This window comes from Macaca mulatta, chromosome 16 (assembly GCF_049350105.2).
Source record: "Macaca mulatta isolate MMU2019108-1 chromosome 16, T2T-MMU8v2.0, whole genome shotgun sequence".
Lineage (NCBI taxonomy): Eukaryota > Metazoa > Chordata > Mammalia > Primates > Cercopithecidae > Macaca > Macaca mulatta.
This window is the reverse complement of record NC_133421.1, coordinates 18,404,482-18,423,141: the sequence shown is the minus strand read 5'-3', so window position 1 is coordinate 18,423,141 and position 18,660 is coordinate 18,404,482. Positions and strand designations below refer to the sequence as shown.

The window sequence follows — 18,660 nt, the reverse complement described above, 5'->3', positions numbered from 1 at the left end:
CTATGTGATGTGTGTAGAACATCTTCAAAATTAAGGAAGTCCATTCTTATGATGGGGACAAGGTCAGAGTGACTCAACCTGTAACCAAAAGAAGTTCATCTTTCTGGCCGGGCGCGGTGGCTCAAGCCTGTAATCCCAGCACTTTGGGAGGCCGAGACGGGCGGATCACGAGGTCAGGAGATCGAGACCATCCTGGCTAACCCGGTGAAACCCCGTCTCTACTAAAAATACAAAAAATTAGCCGGGCGTGGTGGTGTGTGCCTGTAGTCCCAGCTACTCGGAGGCTGAGGCAGGAGAATAGCGTGAACCCAGGAGGCGGAGCTTGCAGTGAGCCAAGATGGTGCCACTGCACTCCAGCCTGGGCGACAAAGCGAGACTCCGTCTCAAAAAAAAAAAAAAAAGAAGAAGTTCATCTTTCTTAACTCCAATGTGCAGAGTACATCAAAAATGTATTATCAAAGTATTCTTCAATATCTAATGCAAAATACCTTAGTACAAATACATTTTTATTCAGATGTTATTCAAGCTCTATTTATATTTCTATAAAGATTACTTTTCAAACCAAAAACTTATATAATTGTTGACACTGAATAAAATGTTTTAAATTCTTAAGAGTTTTGAATATCTATTATTTTTATATGTCAACTCTAAACAATAGCACTAGCATAAAAGTATCAAAATTTAAGGATGAGTTTATTATTAAAATATTCAGTAAAAGTCCTATATTTTATGAGAACTGATATTTTCTCTTTCACATATAATGTGTTTACATAATTTATTATTCTTCTAATAGCTCAAAAAGCAAACTGATAATCACATTTTCAGGGACCTAAGTCATTGTCATTTGTGTGATTCAAAGACCCAGGAATATAGTTATCAAATACAATTTCTAGCACATAAAGATAAAAAGACACACAAGACAAGATACTATAAGGAAAAATCAAGAGAAATAATTGACAACAGAAATATTCTCAAAAAGTGTTCACATTTTAGATCTTTAAGCTTAGATGATTAAGCAAATATGATTTTGTTCTAAGAAATAAAAGCCACATGGACACAGGGAGGGGAACATCACACACCAGGACCTGCTGGGGTCGGGGATGGGGCGTGGCGGGGAAGGGAAGGGACAGCATTAGGAGAAACACCTAATGCACGCAGGGCTTAAAACCTAGATGACAGGTTGATAGGTGCAGCAAACCACCATGGCACGTGTATACCTATGCAACAAACCTGCATGTTCTGCACAGGCATCCCATAACTTAAAGTAAAATAATTCTTTTAAAAAAAGAAAAAGAAAAGCCAACATAGTAAAATTTGATCATGAAACTGGTTACTTAAAAAATAGAATAACAGGCCGGGCGCGGTGGCTCAAGCCTGTAATCCCAGCACTTTGGGAGGCCGAGACGGGCGGATCACGAGGTCAGGAGATCGAAACCATCCTGGCTAACACGGTGAAACCCCGTCTCTATTAAGAAATACAAAAAACTAGCCGGGCGAGGTGGCGGGCGCCTGTAGTCCCAGCTACTCGGGAGGCTGAGGCAGGAGAATGGCGTGAACCCGGGAGGCGGAGCTTGCAGTGAGCTGAGATCCGGCCACTGCACTCCAGCCTGGGCGACAGAGCGAGACTCCGTCTCAAAAAAAAAAAAAAAAAAAAAAAAATAGAATAACATAAAAACTTGAAAATGAATAGAGTATAATTTTTACAACTGAAAACTTTAAAACTGAAATTGTTCCATTTTCAATTATTGAATGGAAGTGATTTCAGATTTTATTTAAATGAAGTAAAAAATTAATGGACCTGAAGAAAAGTCATAATAGAATATACAGAAAACAGTCTACAAATGAAAACACAGAACAGAAGGTAGAAACTTTGGGAATACATTGAGATAGCCTAACATGCATTTAATGGTGTCACTGGGGAGTTGAGAAAGTGATACAAACATAACATTTGAAGAAAAATAGTTCAAAAATGTTTGATTTTCCAGAATCAATAAAATATCAACCCAAAGATTTGATAAGACCAATACATCTCAAGCAGGATAAATAAAATATCCACTTTGAAAAATCATAATCTTACTAGAGAAAACCAAGATGCTCTGCAGCAGCAGCCTGGCCTAGGAAACCAAAGCCGTGGCCCTTCCTTTGCAAGTTGGGAAGGGAGAGTCCTGATATCCTCTCTGGGTCTCTGGGGATGGTGCAGCCCTGATGACCACTGAGTCATCTTCATGGTCATTCTCTTTTCTTGAATGATACAGCATTCAAAAAAATGTTTGCAGCCTAACAGTTTTACTGTCCTGTCCTGTAGAACCCAAGAAGTTTGACAGTCTTCCTTTAAGTCATCCCACTTTTTAATTCCTCTTTAGTTCAAACTAGCTCTATCTCTGTGGATATAATCCATCTCCATTCTTGGCTTTTCCTGAGATGGCTGATTAATCCATGAGTCATATCCATGATCTCCATCATATGGCTGTTCTGCCTCACCTTTTGTTTTCTGTTCAGAACATGCTTCTTTCCTTTTCTTTTTTCTTTCTTCTTTTTTCTGATGGAGTCTCACTCTGTTGCCCAGGCTGGAGTGCAGTGGTGCAATCTCAGCTCACAGCAAGCTCTGCCTCCCCAGTTCATGCTATTCTCCTGCCTCAGCCTCCCAAGTAGCTGGGACTACAGGCGCCTGCCACCATACCCGGCTAATTTTTTGTATTTTTAGTAGAGACGGCATTTCACTGTAATAGCCAGGATGGTCTCGATCTCCTGACTTCGTGATCCACCCACCTCGGCTTCCCAAAGTGCTGGGATTACAGGCATAAGACACCGCGGCTGGCCTTTTTTTTTTTTTTTTTGAGATGGAGTTTTGCTCTTGTTGCCCAGGCTGGAGTGCAATGGCGCAATCTTGGCTCACTGCAACCTCCGCCTCCTGGGTTCAAGCGATTCTCCTGAGTCAGCCTCCCGAGTAGCTGGGATTACATGCATGCATCACCATGCCTGGCTAATTTTGTATTTTCAGTAGAGACGGGGTTTCTCCACGTTGGTCAGGCTGGTCTTGAACTCCCGACCTCTGGTGATCCACTCACCTGGGGCTCCCAAAGTGCTAGGATTATAGGTGTGAACCACCGCGCCCGGCTGAACATGTTTCTTATGTTTTGCAATATAGATAGGCTGAGGATGTTTCAGATATTCAAGCTGTGATTTCCTTTTTTTTTTTTTTTTTTTTTTTTTGACAGACTCTCGCTCCATCACCCAGGCTGGAGTGCAGTGGAGTGATCTCAGCTCACTGCAGCCTCCACCTCACAGGTTCAAGTGATTCTCATGCCTCAGCCTCCCGAGAAGATGGGACTACAGGTGCATGCCACAACACCTAGCTATTTTTGGTGTGTTTACAAAAATGGTAGAGATAGGGTTTCACTAAGCTGGTCTCGAACTCCTGACCTCAAGTGATCTGCTCTCCTCGGCCTTCCAAAGTGCTGACATTACAGGAGTGAACCACCGCAGGTGGCCTGTGATTCCTTTTTATTTAAGTATTATTTTAATTTATCTCTTTTCTGTTGCACTTTACTGTAAGTGTAAAGAGAAACCACACCACTCATTCATCACTTCGCTTAGAAATCTCCTCAGCAAAATATACAGTTTCATCACTTGCAAGTTCTACCTTTCACAAAATATTAGAACATGATACATCCAAGTTCTTTGCCACTTTATAACAAGGATCACTTTTCCTCCTGTTTCTTTTTCTTTCTTTCTCTCTTTTTTTTTTTTTGAGACGGAGTCTCGCTCTGTTGCCCAGGCTGGATTGCAGTGGTGCGATCTCGGCTCACTGCAAGCTGCGCCTGCCGGGTTCACGCCATTCTCCTGCCTCAGCCTCCCGAGTAGCTGGGACTACAGGCACCTGCCACCATGCCTGGCTAATTTTTTGTATTTTTAGTAGAGACTGGGTTTCACCGTGTTAGCCAGGATGGTCTCGATCTCTTAACCTTGTGATCCACCCGCCTCGGCTTCCCAAAGTGCTGGGATTACAGGTGTGAGCCACCGTGCCTGGCCTTTTCCTCCTGTTTCTAATAAGCTACATCTTATTTCCATATGAGACCTCACCAGAATGGCCTTCACCTTTCATAATTTTACCAACATTCTGTTCATGATGATATAGGCATTTTCAAAGCCAATAGATATATGCTTTTAAAAAATAGTTCACCTCTTTTCCTTCTGAAGCAGCACCGTAACTTAATTGGAGGGGGATACAATCCAGGATACAATCCAGTCCATACCAGTTGGTCACTATGGTTCCAAGCTTGAGTATAACTACAAAATATCTTTTTAAATCCCAAGACATTTAATAAAAATAAATAATGTTAATGTAGTTAGAGCAGATTACTAGATGAAATGCATGACAGGTAAGGAATTGCTATAAGCACTATGTTTCACTCAGGTCATTTTAAAACCACCATAATAACTATGAAATCATTGCATTGGACCAGGCGCAGTGGCTCATGCCTGTAATGCCAGCACTTTGGGAGGCTGAGGCGGTGGATCATCTGAGGTCCGGAGTTCGAGACTAGCCTGGACAACCTGGTGAAATCCCGTCTCTACTAAACAAAAAATTAGCCGAGTGTGGTGGCACAAGCCTATAATCTCAGCTACCCAGGAGGCTGAGGTAGGAGAATTGTTTGAACCCAGGAGGTGGAGATTGCAGTGAGCTGAGATGGTGACACTGCACTCCAGCCTGGGCAGCAAGAGTGAAATTCTGTCTCAAAAAAAAAAAAAAAAAAAAAAAAATTATTGCATTGAATTGTATGCTCCAAAATTTTCTTCATTCTCAACAATAAATGGAAATAAGCGATTATAAGAACACAATTCAATATTGCTTAAAAACATTCCAGTAATTTCACTGGAAAAATATTTATGTCATAGAATATGAGCTTAATGATAAGAAATTTGTTTGCTCTGTTCAGTACTGAATACTCAATTCCAATCACTGGGCCTGGTATGTGAAAAGAGTTTCTTGGTTTAAAAAAATTATTAAGTAATTTATGAGAACTTATGAGAACATTTTAACTGAGGAATGTTGAGTGAAACAATAGAGCTCTCCCCACATCTCCCTCTCTCGGTGGTCCTCTTTCCCACTATCTTCTTCCCCTCGCCCTCTCCCCACAGTAGATTTTTTCTTTTTTATTTTGAGATAAATAAAACTCCAGGCTGGAGTGCAATGGTGCGGCCTCAGCTCATTGCAACTTCCACCTCCCGAGTTCAAGCGATTCTCCTGCCTCAGCCTCTGGAGTAGCTGGGATTACAGACGGTCGCCATCACACCCGGCTAATTTTTGTATTTTTAGTAGAGACTGTTTCAGCATGTTGGCCAGGTAGGTCTGGAACTCCTGACCTTGTGATCCGTCCGCCTCAGCCTCCCAAAGTGCTGGGATTACAGCCATGAGCCACCGCGCCCTGCTGTGTCCTCACCGTTTTCTTTCCCACCCTCCTTTCTCCTTCTCCGACTTTCCAAGGTTCTTTCCCACCCTTTCCGTCCCCTCCTCCCCCTCTCCCCGCAGTCTTCTGGGCCCCACTGACTTCCAGCCGCAGCCAACACTGTTCAGTTCTGAGGTAGCGGTGGGGGCGGGGGCGGGGGCGGGGGCGGGGGCGGGGGCAGCCGCGGGGGCACAGGCAGCGACTCTCCGGGGTCTCCAGCCGGCTGCTGGGGCCGAGCTCGCTCAGGGGCGGAGCTCAGGGGTCTACCTGGGCGCAGAGACACACTGGGCGCTGGGACACAGGCGCGCGCATGCGTGGAGGGTTTCTAAGTGAAAGGCAGTGGGAGAGCGCGGAGAAGGGAGTGGGCGAGAAGACGATCGGGGGAGAAGGCGGTGGGGAGAGGAAGAGGGGAGAAGAGGGTGCGGGGAGAGAAAAGCGCGGCAGGAAGTCGCTGCTGCGAGAAGGTGGGGAGACGGAAACGGGAAGAAAATGGTGGGGAGGGGAAGAAAACGGTGGCGAGTAAGAGGCTGGGAAACAAGACGATGGCGAGAGGGAGAGTGGGAAGATTATGACAGACGTTGCTGCGAGACGGTGGGAGGACACGGGAAGAAAACGGTGTGGGGGAAGAAAACGGGTGGGTAGAAAACGGTTGTGGGAAAGGCGCGGGGAGAAGATGGTGAAGGGAGAAGACGGCGCGGGGAGAAGACAGTGGGGAGAGAAAAGCGCGGCAGGAAGACGCTGCTGCGAGAAGAAGGTGGGGAGATGGAGGCCACAAGAAGATGGTGGAGAATAAGAGGCTGGGAAAGAAGAAGATGGGGAGAGGAGAAGAGGGTGGTGGCAAGACCGCGGCAGACAGACGCTGCTGCGAGGAGGTGGGAAGACATGGGAAGAAAACGGTGCGGGGTGAGGAAGAAAACGGTTGCAGTAATAGGCCGGGAGAAGACGGTGAGGAGAGGGAGGGGGAGGGGAGAAGAAGGAGCGGCGGGAAGACGCTGCTGCGGGAATAGGCGGGAAGGTGGAGAGGGGAAGCGAGCGGGTGGAGAGGAGGGTGGGGGAGGCCGTGGGGAGAGGGAGACGGGGAGGAAAAGCTGCCGCCACAGGAACCGGTACTGCGAGGAGGCGGCGAGACTGAGGGGAAGAAAACGGTGGGGAAGAGAAAAAAAAACTGCGGGGAGAAGAAGGTGCGGGAAGAAGACGGTGGGGAGAGGGCAGCAGAGGGTGCGGGAAGACCGCGGTGGGGAAGGAGGGAGAGGGGAAAAAAAAGGTGGGAAGAAGACGTTGGGGAAGGGAAAGGTGGGAAAGGAGAAGGGTCGGGAAGGAGAGGGGAGGGAAAGGGGAGAAGGTGGGGAAGAAGACGGTTGGAAAGGGGAGAGGGAGAGGGGAAGAAAAGGGTGGGGAGGGAGAAGGGAAGAGGACGGGTTGCGGGGAAGAAGAAGGGAGGGGAAAGTGGCGAAGACGACGTTGGGGAAAGAGACGGAGAGGGGAAAAAGATGGGTGGGAGAGAAGAGGATGAAGCAGGGAACGAGGTGGGGAGAGGGGAAGAAAAAGGCAGAAAGACGGGCTGAGAGAGACGACAGTGCTGGGAGAAGAGGGGAGGGAGAAGGGAAGCGGGGAAAGACGGTGGGAGAAGGTGGTGGGGGAGAAGAAGGCAGTGTGGGAGAAGAGTTGGGGGAAAAAGAATAGTGATACTAACGTTTAAAAGTCGTCGTCTTGGAGCTGAAGAATGAAGTGTTGCTTTAGAGTCCCGGCCTAACTTTGTTCAATAAATTCCCACTTCCAAATATTTTGCGATTGCAGTGTGGGTCGTTTTTGGTACTTAGATCCAGAGCAGTCTCTGATTGTTAGTGACGGTGCTATCAAATTGCATGCTGTTCACCAGCTATAAACCAAAAGATTCACATTTCCTTGAAGCGCACTTCAATATGTAATTCAAACACTTTTCTAAGAGACTCATTGGGGAAAAAATAGAGGTGTGTACCTTTGGCATTGAACATGGAGTCTCTGATTTTAGATTGCATTTGTTTCCCTAAATCTTTAAGAATGTGGCAGAAACGTGATTGAATACGGCATTCATTTTGTAGGGCAGTGCATGTTATTTTAACAAAGATAGGGTAAACTGATATGCCTATAAGAAAATTAATTCAATTTAATTAATTCACTCATACAAATTTAGATTTCCTTAATATAAAAAACCCCAAAACAGTTAAATTGCCTTAGTCTTTTACCATAACTTCAAGCTTAGAGTCAAGAGAATTTGTAAATGCAATCCTGTAATGCTGGTGTTGCGTTATGCCTATATGAAATACGTTTTAAACCTTAAATGTTGCTTTTTTTAAGTTATAGAACTTCATAGAAGTTTATGTGTTTTAATACTTACAGGTGAACTTGACAACTTATTAATTGGTGAATGATAACTATTATTGCTTGTAAAATAAGCAGTTAAATGTAATGATGTAAATACATTTTATATTACGGTATAGTTTTTAAAAAATATTTTCTTCTTTTGTATTCTAGTTTAAAATCCTGGAATACTTACTGATATCTTATTTCCCCATGAAAAGGCTTCAGCTAACTATATTGTATTTCCAAGCAAATGTTTGTACCGGAACATCAACTGTAGAAATTAAGCAAAATCTGTATTTTAGGACAGTTGCAGTGGCTCGCACCTGTTATCCTAGCACTTTGGGAGGCCAAGGCAGGTGGATGGCTTGAACTCAGGAGTCCCACACTAGCGGTGGGCAACATGGTGAAACCCTGCCTGTAGAAAAATAAACAAAAAATTAGCCGGGCATGGTGGTGCACCTCTTGTATTTTATTTGATCAAATTGAAGGCTTCATTTACACCTGGAAAACAAAATGATTTAATGTACTCATACAGAAAATAATTAACCTCATGCCCAAAAGGGGTTCACTTACGGTTCACTTACAGTTCACTTACGTTCATTCATACTGTCAGACAGTGGGTTAAACGTGTCTGAGCACCGCCTATGAGTCAGGAACACAAGTCAGTATCCGCAATGAGTATTACCCAAGCTTTTCCCATCTGTTATATAGAATAGCATAGATAATTTCATGGACTTCATCTCTTTAATTTGTTGTGGAACACTAACATGACTTCCTCATATATAATTATCAGTGTTGCTCTTAAATAGATGTTTTCATCTGGATATTTACTAGACTTACAAGTGACTTGCTGCAGATATGTGATCCATATCTAATGCATGCTATACTAATTCTGTAATCTTTAAGTCTCACATGGTGGTTTTGATTTTAAAGAAGCTGTTGGAGATCAGGTGGTTTGTCTTTTGTTTCTCTCTTGTTATTTTACTACGAAGTAAAGTGGATAAAGATTCTGGAAGCACAACTGTGCAGCACCACCCAGTGGAAAGGTCCATTGTTAGTTCCCTCTGTGCAAGCTATGGGTATTTAACACACCATCAGGCATAGGCAACCTTTGCAACTTTAAAACAAGGAGGTTGCAATTTGAGTCATTCTCAGTCACTGACAGTCTCTATATGCAAATTTAACAGCATGGGCACCCTATATACACATAGGACAGTGTTCGGATTGGCTTTTTAAAACAAATTATATATTTTTGCCAAAAAGAAAGAATACGCATGGTAATAAATGCAAGTCACCATGCTTTCTTAAGAAAGAGAGTGTCTGAAAAAGATACATGAAAACAAACTGCATTTGTCTTTTTAAAAGCATTCTATGTTGAAGCAATGTCACAGAAAAAAATGGTTAGAAAAAATCTGAATCAGCATGAAATAAAATATTTTGAGGGTTATTGAACACTGTTCATTTTCATGAAAATAGGACAAGGTTATTTAGCATAGGTATTTCTGTAATTGTGATACGTTAGCAAAATTAGCTGTGTTCTGCGATGCTCAAACTTGCTCTGTGTGTGAAATGGCCTACCATGAATACAAGGAAATTTGTTGTGAAACATGTACCGTAGAATGAAGTTCAAAATCTCTCTCTGCTTAAATCACTTAATTTTGTTAAATAAAACTTGGTTTCCGACGTCGTTTTTTTTTTCTCCAGAAAAGCACAATCTGCTCAATTCTTAACCAAGTGGAAGAGAGAAAATATTCAAGAAATACAAAGCAATTGTGCACATCACACTGTAGTTGAAAAGTGTTCTGATACTGAAGCTATGTCCAATATTTTAAGCTGCTTTTATGCAGAGTGATCACTTGTACATTAATCTCAGAAGATTCTAGATGGAAATTCAAAGGGGCCCAGTCAATTAAATGCGCCTCTCTGAGAGAATCCCAGTGCTACTCACTTTCCCGTTTTCTGATCATTGATCAGATGGTTACAGATGCATGAAAGATACATGATTTTTAAAAACAAGATAATGTTATTTAAAACATCAGTGTTCAGTGCTTGCATTTGCAAAGAACATAAATATTAGATGATACTGAAAACATTGCTTAATAATCAAAGGTGAAATGTTCTGATTCTGAAATAAATGGAGAGGGTTAGCATGAAATTATATACATATGTGTGTGTGTATATTTTTATATATATATATATATATATTTTTTTTTTTTTGAGACAGAGTCTCACTCTGTTGCCCTGGCTGAAGTGCAGTGGCGCGATCTCCACTCACTGCAAGCTCTGCCTCCCGGGTTCATGCCATTCTCCTGCCTCAGCCTCCAGAGTAGCTGGGACTACAGGCACCTGCCACCACGCCCGGCTAATTTTTTGTATTTTTAGTAAAGACGGGGTTTCACCGTGGTCTCGATTTCCTGACCTCAATTATATGTGTAGGTATTTACCGTATTAAAATTGAATCTGATAAATTGAAAGAAGTATGTTAGCTGATTCAAAGCAGTGATGACAAACTCATTGTGTGTTAAGTAACAAATTTGCATGAAAAATTAAAATAGAAATTAATGTGAAGAGTGATACTATCTTATTTAACCTCTTTAATGTCTGATTTAATAGATTATAGCTGGATTATCATATTTAACTCCACATTTAGTGTGTTAAAATATGTTACTGAGTTTAAACAGGTGTATGAAGAAAATCTGGTCTCACAGAGAAAAATAGTTGGAAAGGGAGAAGTATTTTAATAACCTTTTCGGGTAATGGGGGACAATCTTCTTTGATACTACACTGAAAATTTTAAAGGGGTAGTTTCTTAAAGGTTAGCTGTAATGTGGAATCTGGAACCTTAAATATGAAAACTCCTAGAACTCTTAAGATTTAAAAAAGATTACATTTACTCAAAAATCTGTTGTTCCATCTTACACTTTTAATTTTTACCCATGCCCAATTTTATAATATCACCCATTAGACATTGCTTCACGGAGTTCAGCAGATCTTTTAAATGTTGGCACATTGCATTATACAATGTCAAATAAACAAACAAAAGCTTTGTTAAATCATTGCCAGCCTAACCAGAAAGATCTTTAGGTGTTTGGACAGCAGTCTGGCTCAAGTAGTTGATAAAGTTTTCCAAAATTCTTTTTTTTAATTCAGATTTTAAATTTTATCACTGACATATAGGATATTGTCAGTTTTTCTTGAAGTGAGAAACTCACTGTTTTTCACTTTTATTCAGTCTTTATCATCTAGTAAATGTCACTTCTATTCTTCCATAAGAAATCTGGAATCTTCTGGTACTACTGTCTTCCTCTCATACTCCAAACCAATTCATCAGTAGATCGTGTTGGTGATTCTTTTAAAACATACTGTGAATCCAAGCATCTCTTACAGGTCTACTGCTGCCACTTGCTCAGCCACTATCATCTCAGGTCTCGATTAGTAGCCTGTCCTTCTAGATGCTTTTTACTCCTACTATTCCATTTGTCTTTCCACGAAGCCATGTAGTTGATTTTTCAAAAATATCATTTAAAATGTCACCCTAGCCGGGTGCGGTGGCTCACATCTGTAATTCCAGCACTTTGGGAGGCCAAGGCGGGTGGATCACGAGGTCGGGAGATCGAGATCATCCTGGCTAGCACGGTGAAACCCCGTCCCTACTAAAAATACAAAAAAAAAAAAAAAAATTAGCCGAGTGTGGTGGCAGGCTCCTGTAGTCCCAGCTACTTTGGAGGCTGAGGCAGGACAATGGCGTGAACCTGGGAGGCGGAGCTTGCAGTGAGCTGAGATCCTGCCACTGCACTCCAGCCTGGGCGACAGAGCGAGACTCCATCTCAAAGAGAAAAAATAAATAAAATAAAAAATTAAAAAAAAAATAAAATGTCACCCTTTGGCTCAAATTCTTTAAATGAGGACAAAACTCTTTTTTTTTTTTTTTTTTAATTTAACTTTTAAGTTCAGGGTACATATGCAGGCTTGTTCCATAGGTACACTTGTGTCATGGGGGTTTGTTGTATAGATTCTTTCATCATCCAGGTATTAAGCCTAGTACCCATTAGTTTTTTTTCCTTCTCTTCTCCCTCCTCCCACCCTCCACTCTTCGAAAGGTGAGAACTCATTTTTCTTGCACTCTTCAGCTGATTACCATTAGTTCCAAACCTCCCCACTTTACCCTGCTTGCCGGCTTTGCCTTATCTGTGTCATGGTGTGAAACTATGCAGCATCTGCTGGAGGGATGCTGGAGAAGGACAGAGTTCTTCTTCCTAGTTCTGAGTGCTCCTCAGCTTGCTCTTGTGGTGCGCAATAGCCAACTGTGGCCATTACCTCTCTGGGGACAAAGCAGGTCACAGGCAGCATCTAGGGGAGCAGCTTCCCAGTGTTTTGTCAGTGCAGAAACTCAGCAAAATTCTCTGCTGTCGAGCAGGCCACATCCTCACCCTCTCCAAGGAGGTCTAGCACTCTGCTCTGGTGTGTGTGGGGGATTCTTCCAGATTTGTTTTTTCCTGCAGTGCTTGCCTGAAGCTGTGGAGAGTGGAGTGGCAGCTCCCTGAATTTGCTGTCCCTATTTTGTGTGTGTGTTTGCTTTACCTTTCACAAGCTTGTAGAACCCACAGCACAGGGCTGGTTTGAATGAGGCCCAACAAACTTTCTTAAAACACTATGAGCTTTTTGGCTGGGTGCCAGTAGTTCAAGCTTGTAATCCCAGCACTTTGGGAGACTGAGGTGGGCAGATCACTTGAGGTCAGGAGTTCAAGACTAGCCTGGCCAATATGGTGAAAACCCATCTCCCTCTACTAAAAGTACAAAAATTAGCCAGGTGTGGTGGCACATGCCTGTAATCTCACCTACTCAGGAGGCTGAGGCCCGAGAATCGCTTGAGCCTGGGAGACAGGTTGCAGTGAGCCGAGATCATGCCACTACACTACAGCCTGGGTGGCAGAGCAAGACTCTGTCTCAAAAAACAAAACAACAGGCTGGGTACAGTGGCTCACACCTATAATCCCAGAACTTTGGGAGTCCGAGCCAGGCAGATCACGAAGTCAAGAGATCGAGACCATCCTGGCCAACGTGTGAAACCTCGTCTCTACTAAAAATACAAAAATAGCTTAGCTGAGTGTGGTGGTGTGTGTCTGTAGGTCCAGCTACATAAGAGGCTGAAGCAGGAGAATCACTTGAACCCGGGAGGTGGAGGTTGCAGTGAGTCGAGATGGTGCCACTGCACTCCAGTCTGGCAACAGCGTGAGACTCCGTATCAAAAAACACCACCACCACCAAACAAAAAACCAAAAACAACAACAAATAACCAAAAGAAACAAACAAAGCTATGAAATTTTTTGTGTGATTTTTTTTAGCTTATTAGCCATCGTTAAGTGTTCATGTATTTATTTTATGTGTGGCCTGAGACAATTCTTCCAATGTGGCCCAGGAAAGCCAAAAGATTGGACACCCCTGCTTTAAGAGATAATTCCCTGAAATAGTTAATAGTTATTTACGTTCAATTCCCCTTATTCAAATTACTGTGCAGTTTCAGTCTCCTGGTTGGACAGTAACTGACCACAATGTCTCCCAAGGCCCTGCATGATTTAGTTCCTGGCATTGCTCTGAAACTGTCGTCTACCATCCTCCCCTTGTGCACTTTGCTCTGGCCTCACTGATGGACACGTTCTTCCTAGAACATCCTCCTTCTTACATTTGTCTTACTTTTTGCCTAGAATCTTCTTCTTGCTTTCCCAATGTCTCTTTAGCAGAATTTTCCACGTACGATATAAAATAGTGCTTCCAATACAACACTTTCTCTCTACTTTAGCCTGCTTCATTTTTCATGAAAGTTCTTGTCGCCACACGACGTGTTACAGTCATTTATTTCCTGTCTGTCTGACTCTTCTCACTGGAAAGTTATGCCCTTGACAGCATACACAGTCTGTTTTGTTCCTGGTTAATCCTTGTGCCTGCACCTCCATATAACCTAGCACATAGTAGACAATTAAACAGCTGAGAGTTAATGAATAAATGAAGTAGTATACTTCCTAGATGAGAAAACTGAGACTCAAAAGTGATAAGTACCAAATCAGTATAACATAAAAGTTAGGAGTTTAAGCTCTTTGGGGAGAACATGTCGGTAAATGTGGGTTTTGCTACATCCTACTAGTGTAACATATATATTTCTTAAATTTTTGGTGCCTCATTTTCTTATCTGTAAAAAGTGGATTATAATGGTAAGTAATTTATACTGTGGATATATAGAGTAAATAAAATTATGTATATAATATGCCTAGTACAGTGCTTGACACATTAACAATTTCATATATTTAGTTATTTGTACAATTATCTGTAGCTGCAAAACTATAAATGCAGACTTGTCATCTTTCTGGAGCGATAGCAAGAGAAAGGTTAAGCTTATAAAATGTCTAAACAATAAAAATTATATTATTGAAGTAAAATGCCTAAACAAGGGCTGGTTTTAATATCAACTACTTAGTAGCTGCCTGATAGTAAGAACTAACTCTAAAATCAAGTAGACAAGAAAATGCTTGAGGAGGCTGACCAAATCCTACGCTATACTGCACGTTCAGTAACCGTGTCACAGCAGTGATGCCATATTGCTTTTCTTTGATTGAATCATGGCATCACAGATGAGAACCGAGGGACTAGATAGATCATAGACAGATAGGTACACACATACATGCAAGCATTCACACATATCTACATACATAGATAGATACATTCATATATGGATGCATACACGGATAAAGAGAGTTTTCAAAACTGTTGAACACAAATCCAGTGATCTATGAAAGTGAAGGACAAATATGGTTATATAAATAGGAGTCTTTCAATGAATTTTCAGCAGATATAGATCTTTTTTGTGGCTGAAACAGGATCACTGTTGCCTTTCTTTTGTAAACATAGGTCTATGACTGACTAAAGCTATTACATGAAAACTGAACATTTCAGCAGGGTGGGGCGTCACCTCACCTGTGAAGCACAAGCAGTGGGGGAACTCCCTCCCCTAGCCAAGGGAAACCTTGAGAGACTGTGCCATGAGGAATGGTGCACTCTGGCCAGATACTACACTTTTCCCACAGTCTTCACAACCCACAAACCAGGAGATTCCCTCGGGTGCCTACGCCACCAGGGCCCTGGGTTTCAAGCACAAAACGGGCAGCTGTTTGGGCAAACACCGACCTAGCTGCAGGAGTTTTTTTTCATACCCCACTGGTGCCTGGAATGCCAGTGAGACAGAAGCATTCACTCCTGTGGAAAGGGGGCTGAAGCCAGGGAGCCAAGTGGTCTAGCTCAGTGGATCCCACCACCACGGAGCCCAGCAAGCTAAGATCCACTGGCTTGAAATTCTCACTGCCGGCACAGCAGTCTGAAGTTGACCTGAGACACTAGAGTTTGGTGGGGGAAGGGGCTTTCACCATTACTGAGGCTTGAGTAGGCTCTTTTCCCATGACAGTGCTAAGGAGGCTGGGAAGTTTGGACTGGGTAGAAATCACCACAGCATGGGAAAGTGGCTGTGGCCAGATTGCCTCTCTAGATTCCTCCTCTCTGGGCAGGGCATCTCTGAAAAAAAGGCAGAAGCCCCAGCCGGGGGCTTATAAATAAAACCCCATCTCCCTGGGATCAGAGCACCTGGGGGAAGGGGCAGCTGCGGGTGTAGCTTCAGCAGACTTAAACGTTCCTGCCTGCCAGTTCTGAAGAGAGCAGTGCATCTCCCAGCACAGAACTTGAACTCCGCTAAGGGACAGACTGCCTCAAGTGAATCCCTGATCCCCATGCCTCCTGACTGGGAGACACCTCCCAGCAGGGGTCAAGAGACACCTCATACAGGAGAGCTCTGGCTGGCATCTGGCAAGTGCCCCTCTGGGACGAAGCTTCCACAGGAAGGAACAGGCAGCAAATCTTTGCTGTTCTGCAGCCTCCGCTGCTGATACCCAGGCAAAAAATATGGAGTGGACCTCCAGCATACTCCAGCAGACCTGCAGCAGACGGGCCTGACTGTTAGAAGGAAAACTAACAAGCAGAAAGGAATAGCATCAACATCAATAAAAAGGGCACTTTTTAAAAGTGGACACTCAGAAGCCCCATTTTAAGGTCACCAACATCAAAGACCAAAGGTGGATAAATCCATGAAGATAAGGAAAAACCAGCACAAAAACCCTGAAAATTCCAAAAACTAGAACGCCTCTTCTCCAAAAGACCACAACTTTTTGCCACCAAGGGAACAAAACTGGACGGAGAATGAATTTGACAAATTTACAGAAGTAGGCTTTAGACAATAGGTAATAACAAATTTCTCCAGGCTAGAGGAACATATTCTAACCCAATGCAAGGAGGCTAAGAACCTCGAGAAAAGGTTAGAGGAATTGCTAACTAGAATAATGAGTTTAGAGAACAAAAGTCACCTTCTGGAGCTGAAAAACAGCACAAGAACTTCATGAAGCATACACAAATATTGATAACCGAATTGATCAAGCGGAAGAAAGGATATCACAGATTGAAGATCAACTTAATGAAATAAAGCATAAAGACCAGATTAGTGAAAAAAAGAATGAAAAGGAATGAACAAAGCCTCCAAGAAATATGGGACTATGTGGAAAGACCAAACCTGTGTTTGATTGGGGTACCTAAAAGTGACAGGGAGAATGAAACCAAGTTGGAAAACACTCTTCAGGATATTATCCAGGAGAACTTCCCCAACGTAGCAAGACAGGCCAACATTCAAATTAAAGAAATACAGAGAACACCACAAAGATACTCCTTTAGAAGAGCAACTCCAAGACACATAATCATCAGATTCACCAAGGTTGAAACAAAGGAAAAAATGTTAAAAGCAGCCAGAGAGAAAGGTCGGGTTACCGACAAAGGGAAGCGCATCAGACTAACAGTGGATCTCTCTGCAGAAACCCTACAAGCCAGAAGAGAGTGGGGGCCAATATCCAATGTTCTTAAAGAAAGGAATTTTCAACCCAGAATTCTATATCCAGCCAAACTAAGCTTCATAAGCGAAGGAAAAATAAAATCCTTTACAGACAAGCAAATGCTGAGAGATTTTGTCACCACCAGGCCTGCCTTACAAAGAGCTCCTGAAGGAAGCACTAAACATGGAAAGGAAAACCAGTACCAGCCACTGCAAAAACATACCAAATTGTAAAAACCGTTGACACTATGAAAAAACTGCATCAACTAACGGGAAAAATAACCAGCTAGCATCATAATGATAGGATCAAATTCACACATGACAATATTAACCTTAAATGTAAATGGGCTAACTGACCCAATTAAAAGACACAGACTAGAAAACTGGATAAAGAGTCAGGACTCATCAATGTGCTGTATTCAGGAGACTCGTGCAAAGACACACATAGGCTCGAAATAAAGGGATGGAGGAATATTTACCTAGCAAATGGAAAACAAAACAAAACGAAAAGCAGGGGTTGCAATCCTAGTCTGATAAAAGAGATTTTAAACCAACAAAAATCAAAAGAGATAAAGAAGAACATTATGTAATGGTAACAGGATCAATGCAATGAGAAGAGCTAACTATCCTAAATATATATGCACCCAATATGGGAGCACCCAGATTGATAAAGCAAGGTCTTAGAGACCTACAAAGAGACTTAGACTCCCATATAATAATAGTGGGAGACTTTTAACACCCCATCATCAGTATCAGGCAGATCAATGAGACAAAATTAACAAGGATATTCAGGACTTGAACTCAGCTCTGGACCAAACAGACCTAATAAACATCTACAGAACTCTCCACCCCAAATCAACAGAATATACATTCTTCTCAGCACCACATCACACTTCTTGTAAAATTGACTAATAATTGGAAGTAAAACACTCCTCAGCAAATGCAAAAGAACAGAAATCATAACAAACACTCTCTCAGACCACAGTGCAATCAAATTAGAACTCAGGATTAAGAAACTCACTCAAAACTGCACAACTACATGGAAACTGAACAACCTGCTCCTGAATGACTACTTGGTAAATAACAAAAGTAAGGCAGAAATAAATAAGTTCTTTGAAACCAATGAGAACAAATATACAATGTACCAGAATCTCTGGGACATAGCTAAAGCAGTGTTTAGAGGGAAATTTATTGCACTAGATGCCCGCAAGAGAAAGCAGGAAAGATACAAAATTGACATCCTAACATCACAATTAAAAGAACTAGAGAAGCAAGAGCAAACAAATCCAAAAGCTAGCAGAAGACAAGAAGTAACTAACTAAGATCAGAGCAGAACTGAAGGAGATACATGAAAAACCCTGCAAAAAAATCAACGAATCCAGGAGCTGGTTTTTTGAAAAGATCAACAAAATAGACTGCTAGCTAGACTCATAAAGAAAAAAAGAAGAATCAAACAGACACAATAAAAAATGATAAAGGGGATATCACCACTGATCCCACAGACATACAAACTACCATCAGAGAATACTATAAATGCCTCTATGCAAATAAACTAGAAAATCTACAAGAAATGGATAAATTCCTAGACACATACACCCTCCCACATCTAAACCAGGAAAAAGTTGAATCCTTGAATAGACCACTAATAAGAAGTTCTGAAATTGAGGCAGTAATTAATAGCCTACCAACCAAAAAAACTCCAGGACCAGACAGATTCTACCAGAGGTACAAAGAGGAGCTGGTACCATTCCTTCTGAAACTATTCCAAACAATAGAAAAAGAGGAACTCCTCCCTAACTCATTTTATGAGGTCAGCCTCATCCTGATACCAAAACCTGGCAGAGACAAAACAAAAAAAAATTCAGGCCAATATCCCTGATGAACTTCGATGTGAAAATCCTCAATAAAATACTGGCAAACCGAATCCAGCAGCACATCAAAAAACTTATT

The 18,660-nt window shown here is 42.2% G+C and overlaps 1 protein-coding gene and 1 pseudogene across 1 annotated transcript; one reads left to right on the top strand and one right to left on the bottom strand.

The window, feature by feature from the left end:
* Positions 1–5,333: 5,333 nt before the first annotated feature.
* Positions 5,334–6,678, bottom strand: LOC114673209 (uncharacterized; the record flags this gene model as incomplete). The annotated part of the gene is given in 5 exon segments (XM_077971026.1): positions 5,334–5,801; positions 5,803–5,960; positions 5,963–6,070; positions 6,073–6,165; positions 6,168–6,678. Coding segments are annotated over 5 exon segments (966 nt in total), but the record flags the coding sequence as incomplete, so codon positions are not given.
* A 9,695-nt stretch (positions 6,679–16,373) lies between these two features.
* LOC100426329 (zinc finger SWIM domain-containing protein 5-like) overlaps positions 16,374–18,660 on the top strand; it is a 41,291-nt pseudogene continuing 39,004 nt past the window's right edge.